Source organism: Aotus nancymaae, unplaced genomic scaffold (assembly GCF_030222135.1).
Source record: "Aotus nancymaae isolate 86718 unplaced genomic scaffold, 86718_ANA_hifiasm-v0.15.2.pri h1tg000018l, whole genome shotgun sequence".
NCBI lineage: Eukaryota > Metazoa > Chordata > Mammalia > Primates > Aotidae > Aotus > Aotus nancymaae.
The window spans coordinates 15,828,618-15,835,250 of NW_026988430.1; the positions used below are offsets into that span (position 1 = coordinate 15,828,618).

Sequence of the window (6,633 nt, forward strand, 5' to 3'; positions counted from 1 at the left end):
TCATCTGGGGGCAATGCTGGAGATAAAGGTTTCAGTAGGACAGGATCAAGCTCTGTTCCAGAAAGGCCTTGAGTATTTGCCCACTGTGAGGACATTGGGATTAGGGGTTACTCCAGTATGAGTCCAGGGCTTCTGTTTCAGGCCAAGTTTCTTTTCATTTATATTAAGGTCAACTAACTTCTGGAATGGGGCAATGAATAGCCCAGTCTCTCAAAAGTCCTATGGAATGGGGAGTCTGTAGAATTAGACATTTTCGCTTACTAGTTTGACAGACATCACCAGGTTTTGTACAATATCATATAATCCTGAAACAGTTATGGAAAAGACAAAAAGAATTTAAGCTGTATTTATTCATTCCGATTGATCTGAAAGTTTCACTGTAAAAACTGAACACTTGGCATTGAGCATGAAGATGTCAATATAGAATTCAATCATCTGAGCACTCGATTTGGGAAAGTAGGATTTAAAATTTCTTTCTAACATGGGCTTGCAGCATCTTTTTTTTTTTTCCACTTAAAAAATGGTACCATTTCTTTTGTCCATCAGGTGAATTTTCACGCCAGCTTGATGAAAAGGAAGCTCTGGTGTCTCAGTTATCAAGGGGCAAACAAGCCTTTACTCAACAGATTGAAGAACTAAAGAGACAACTTGAAGAGGAGATGAAAGTAATTATGATTCTAAGACTGACTTTTCGCCCATGAGCTGATTTTACCTGGAGACTGTTATACCAGTTTTCAAGAGGTTTTGAAAGTTAAGAATTAAATATTTAAATATCCAGTAAAATGAAGGCGTAACTGTCTCCATAGGCCAAGAACGCCCTGGCACACGCCCTGCAGTCCTCCCGCCATGACTGCGACCTGCTGCGGGAACAGTATGAGGAAGAGCAGGAATCCAAGGCTGAGCTACAGAGGGCGCTGTCCAAGGCCAACACTGAGGTTGCCCAGTGGAGGACCAAATATGAGACGGACGCCATCCAGCGCACAGAGGAGCTAGAAGAGGCCAAGTATGTGCACAGATATGAGAGAATGAGCAGAAAACTTTGCATATTGAATCAGAAAGATATCACCTTTGAAGATTCATTGAATTAGTTCTCAAATGCTCATTCATTGGCTTCTATGTGCCAGTCACAATCAGGCCCTAAGAATAAGACATGAATAAATCAAATATGGTCCCTGCCTTACTATCCTGAAATCTAGTTAAGAAAACAAAGAAAAGCAAATAACTACACTGATAATTAGGGGATTTATTGCTGTTCGTCAGTCACACTGAGCTCATTGCTGCTTCAGGGGCTTCTACCTGCTGTTCCCGCTGAAATACTCTCTCCACAGATTTCCCTTTGGCTCACTCTCTGGCTTCTCTTAGCTCTTGACTCAAATATTATCTCTTCATGGAGGTCTTCACTGAATACCTAGAGTAGTTACCCACTATTTAGCCTATTTTATTTTGCTTCATTGCCCTTATATCTGTAAGGTGTTATTGTGGATGTTCTGACTGGTTTATTGTTTATCTGCCTCACTTGTTTATGATCTTCATGTAGCAGAGACCTTTTTTGTCTTGATCACTGCTGTGTAGCCAGTGTCTGGTTCATAAAAGGGGCTCATCAACATATGTTGAAAGAATGAAATGTGGATGAGCAACATCAATATAAAGTTGCCAATACTCTCCAGTGTGTATGGCAATAGCCCATAATTCATATTACGGTTCACTTCTCTCTGAAAACATGTATCATCTTCAAGGAAGAAGCTGGCCCAGCGGCTGCAGGCTGCCGAGGAACATGTAGAAGCTGTGAACGCCAAATGTGCTTCCCTTGAAAAGACAAAGCAGCGGCTGCAGAATGAGGTCGAGGACCTCATGCTTGACGTGGAGAGAACAAATGCTGCCTGTGCAGCCCTTGACAAAAAGCAAAGGAACTTCGATAAGGTAATTCCTCCAGCATCCTCTGCTCTGTACTATATTCCTTTGTCTTTACAGCAGGTAACAGGTCTTGGTTTTTCAGGTCCTGGCAGAATGGAAACAGAAATATGAGGAAACACATGCTGAGCTTGAGGCCTCTCAGAAGGAGGCCCGTTCCCTTGGCACTGAGCTGTTCAAGATGAAGAATGCCTATGAGGAATCTTTGGATCAGCTAGAAACCCTGAAGCGAGAGAACAAAAACTTACAGCGTGAGTCCCTATCACATTCAATAATATTCATAACTTGGAAGAATCTTTCTCTTACATCACATGTTTAACCTAATCCCTACCTGTCTTTTACTCAAATAACAGAGGAGATTTCTGACCTCACGGAGCAGATTGCAGAAGGAGGGAAACGTATCCATGAACTGGAGAAAATAAAGAAACAAGTGGAACAAGAGAAGTGTGAACTTCAGGCTGCTTTAGAAGAAGCAGAGGTACATGCCAAATTGTGCATAATAAACAAATTTGGAAAAGAATTAAGTACATTTGCATAGAGTGAATAAAAAGACACATAGCACAAAATTATTGGTGTGCAGAAAAACTTCAGAAAGCTTTTGGTTTCTTGTTCATGTCACCTCTTGCTGTCATTAAGGCATCTCTTGAACATGAAGAGGGAAAGATCCTGCGCATCCAGCTTGAGTTGAACCAAGTCAAGTCTGAGGTCGATAGGAAAATTGCTGAAAAAGATGAGGAAATTGACCAGCTGAAGAGAAACCACATTAGAGTCGTGGAGTCGATGCAGAGCACACTGGATGCTGAGATCAGGAGCAGGAATGATGCCATCAGGCTCAAGAAGAAGATGGAGGGAGACCTCAACGAAATGGAAATCCAGTTGAACCATGCCAACCGCATGGCTGCTGAGGCCCTGAGGAACTACAGGAACACCCAAGGCATCCTCAAGGTAAATGGGTCCAAGAGATGGTCCCAGGACAACTGGGGTGCCTGCGACCCGAAGAACATGGAATCTCAATGACAATTTGTTCCACAGGATACCCAGATCCACCTGGATGATGCTCTCCGGAGCCAGGAAGACCTGAAGGAGCAGCTGGCCATGGTGGAGCGCAGAGCCAACCTGTTACAGGCTGAGATTGAGGAGCTGCGGGCTACTCTGGAACAGACAGAGAGGAGCAGGAAAATCGCAGAACAGGAGCTCCTGGATGCCAGTGAGCGTGTCCAGCTCCTCCACACCCAGGTGGGATTCAGCACAAAGAACTCTCCTAGAGTAAATTTTATACATCCCAGAATAGATAAGCCTGAATTTTTATAAGACAGCCAGGCCTTATATGTCTACCAAATTTTCTTTTCAAATAATACTGAATAGGAATTCTGTATTATCGAGAAATCTTTCACTGTTTTACTTTGAAAAATTATTGCTGATTCACTTCGTATAATATTTTAAGGTTGCCCCATATTCTATTGTGTTAATATCTTTATTGGCCCTCATTATCAATATTCACATTTTATTGTGGAGAAATGGAATGTTATGAACATGTTTATTATACTTTTATCCCTGTGAATAGTCTATTGGTAAAGAGTTATTTGGTCTACTTGTAACCTCTGCACTTGAAATGCTGAATATTCTATAACATTTCTATTTTATAGAGTTGTACTATATAACACGATCCTTTAATTCTTTAATATTAAAGGACATTTTTTGACTTGCAAATTTTAATCTCAATTTTCTTCAAGTAGTTACCAATAAATGTACAAATTCTTTTTAAACAGAACACCAGCCTGATCAACACCAAGAAGAAGCTGGAGACAGATATTTCCCAAATCCAGGGAGAGATGGAGGACATTCTCCAGGAAGCCCGCAATGCAGAAGAGAAGGCCAAGAAGGCCATCACTGATGTGAGTGGCAGGCATACTTCTCCACCGATTTAGCCGTAAGATTTCCTGACATCTATAACTTTCTTGGTTTTCTTAATTTATTTTGCTAATTAGGCCGCCATGATGGCTGAGGAGCTGAAGAAGGAGCAGGACACCAGTGCCCACCTTGAGCGGATGAAGAAGAACATGGAGCAGACGGTGAAGGACCTGCAGCTCCGTCTAGATGAGGCTGAGCAGCTGGCCCTGAAGGGTGGGAAGAAGCAGATCCAGAAACTGGAGGCCAGGGTGGGTCTCCCAATATCCATTGATTTCCATGTGCTTTCAGTGCCTTATTAGATCAAAGTTCTTAAGAGTCTACTTATTCGTAGGTACGTGAGCTGGAAGGAGAGGTTGAGAGCGAGCAAAAGCGTAATGTTGAGGCTGTCAAAGGTCTGCGAAAACATGAGAGGCGAGTGAAGGAACTCACTTACCAGGTACGGCAGTAGTTTTTAGCAGCTAAGCACTGGTCAAAGTCTATGTGAAAGACTCATATGCAATGAAGCAATAGTCATGTGCTTCAGTAATTAAGTCCCCGAACTTTTTATAATCTTTCAGACAGAGGAAGATAGAAAAAATATTCTCAGGCTTCAAGATTTGGTAGATAAACTTCAGGCAAAAGTGAAATCTTACAAGAGACAAGCTGAGGAGGCTGTAAGTATCTTTAAGATGGAAGTCCTCAAATTAAGCTAATAATTACTACCTTGTGTAGTAAATAAACCGTTTGCTTCATAGAATACTGTGTGCATACTTAATGTTTGTTTCTGTACAATAATTGTTATGTACCATTTGTAATATTAATAGCTTCATTTTAAAAGTAAACTTTCAATCCACCAAGAAACCTGAAAAAAATTAAAAGCAGAAATAATACAGGCCACGTTCTCTGGCCACAGTATGATGGAATTGTAAAGTGATGGCAAAATACAAAGAAAAATCCCTAGGTACTTAAATATTTAAAAAACTAACTTTCTTAAATAACTCCTGGGTTAAAGTGAAAATAAAAACATAATTACTAAATAATTATTAATTTTAAGTAAAATCACAAGGAAGATGCTACTTTTACAAACCTACAGAATGTAGTCAAAGCTGTGCTTGGAGACTAATTCACTGCTTTAAATGCTTTCATTTTGAACCAAAAGCAAAAATAAATAGACAGTCTAATAAAAAATTATGAATAATAAAACAGTAGAAGAAGTACTGTTAAAAATATAAGTAAAAATTGGTGAATTAGAGTATACTATTTTCTACTTGATAATTTCAATAGTATTAGTAACTTCTGGGGAATTAATAAATGTACTTACAACTAGTTTAATCAAGGAAAATGAAGGAGAAAACACAGACAACCCTAGAAATAAGAAAGGGAATAAGCTATACACATAGAGGATTATTTTTTAATATAAAACATAAATCTATCAATAAAAAATTAATGATTTTTTATTGAAAAAAATTAATGATTTTTCTAGGAGAATATAAATCATGAAGTTGGCTGAATTACTTCTGGAAATGGACCCAAGTCCAGAAAGGTCTTTCAAAATTTCAAGGAACAGATAATCCCCCAGCTATGTAAGCTGTTCGAGAGCATAGGAAAAGATGGAAAGCTGTCCAGTTCATTTTAAGAAGCTGATATAACCCTCATACCAAAACCTGTCCAAGAGAGAACAGAGGGAGAAAAACTAAAGGCAGTTTTACTCATGAAGACAGTTACGCAAAGATAAATTACTAAGTAGTAAAAGTCTTGCTTTATTAGAGGAATTGTCTTCCAGTGATTAAGCTTAATTCTTACGATGTAAAGATTACCTAATATTAGGCAATCTGTCAGTAGAATCATTACATCCAATGCAGGAGGAAAAAAGTAACCATTCTGAAATGTGCCAAAATGACATATGACAAAGTCCAATGTTAACTTCAATTTTTAAAAACTTAATAAATTCATCCTTAATATGATAAAAAAACTAACTCAAGTGAAAGTTATACAGCAAGCATTAACAACCATGACTTTAATATTCTTGCCTTCCTCTCTAAGCTTATATATTTTTTCCTATTCTAGTTGTGGTACATATATATGTTTTGGTTGCCAAAATAGGGATGTGAGATATATATATATGACACCAAGGCCCCAAATAAATCTTAAAATTAATTTCAATGATAAGCCCTAGGTGTTGCTTCTCCACAGATGCCAAGCCCTTTCTTCTCTTAGGTCTGAAGAGTCTAGAAAGATGCAAGTATGAATTCCTTACAATTTCATTTTTATTCTCAGGAGGAACAATCCAACACCAATCTAGCTAAATTCCGCAAGCTCCAGCACGAGCTGGAGGAGGCCGAGGAACGGGCTGACATTGCTGAGTCCCAGGTCAACAAGTTGCGGGTGAAGAGCCGGGAGGTTCACACGAAAGTCATAAGTGAAGAGTGATCATGTACTGATGCCATGGAATGACTGAAGACAGGCACAAAATGTGACATCTTTGGTCATTTCTTGCTGTAATTATTATGTATTCTACCCTGCTGCAAAGGAAATAAAGCATAGGGTAGTTTGCAAACAATATCCTTAGACTGGTCTTGTCTTTTCTGTCTTTCCTGAAGCCATGTCAAAGTTTGAATAGTCACAGAGCTGTCAAGCAATCATGTTCAATCGGTGACTAAGAAGTATTTATGTATTCACTTTTATTTTGTGTCTACAGCAACATTTAAGCCATCACTTATCAAGAAAGACTGTTCTAATGAACAGGTATCTGGAGGCCAGTTTTATTTCTTTCTAACCTTTCCTGATATCTGAGTGCAGTAAAATCTTAGAAAGCTCCTGCAGGCCGGGCAC

The 6,633-nt window shown here is 39.2% G+C and overlaps 1 protein-coding gene across 1 annotated transcript in view; it reads left to right on the plus strand.

Annotated features, from left to right (window-relative positions):
- LOC105717719 (myosin-2) overlaps positions 1-6,363 on the plus strand; it is a 28,184-nt gene extending 21,821 nt beyond the window's left edge. The window contains exons 29-40 of the mRNA XM_012453071.2: positions 547-665; positions 807-1,003; positions 1,737-1,920; positions 1,997-2,162; positions 2,265-2,389; positions 2,548-2,856; positions 2,944-3,147; positions 3,681-3,806; positions 3,900-4,070; positions 4,154-4,258; positions 4,380-4,475; positions 6,079-6,363. Of these exons, the coding sequence (XP_012308494.2) occupies positions 547-665; positions 807-1,003; positions 1,737-1,920; positions 1,997-2,162; positions 2,265-2,389; positions 2,548-2,856; positions 2,944-3,147; positions 3,681-3,806; positions 3,900-4,070; positions 4,154-4,258; positions 4,380-4,475; positions 6,079-6,231 (1,955 nt within the window). The 3' untranslated portion in view covers positions 6,232-6,363. The remainder of the gene's footprint in view (positions 1-546; positions 666-806; positions 1,004-1,736; positions 1,921-1,996; positions 2,163-2,264; positions 2,390-2,547; positions 2,857-2,943; positions 3,148-3,680; positions 3,807-3,899; positions 4,071-4,153; positions 4,259-4,379; positions 4,476-6,078) is intronic.
- The last annotated feature ends 270 nt before the right edge of the window (positions 6,364-6,633 follow it).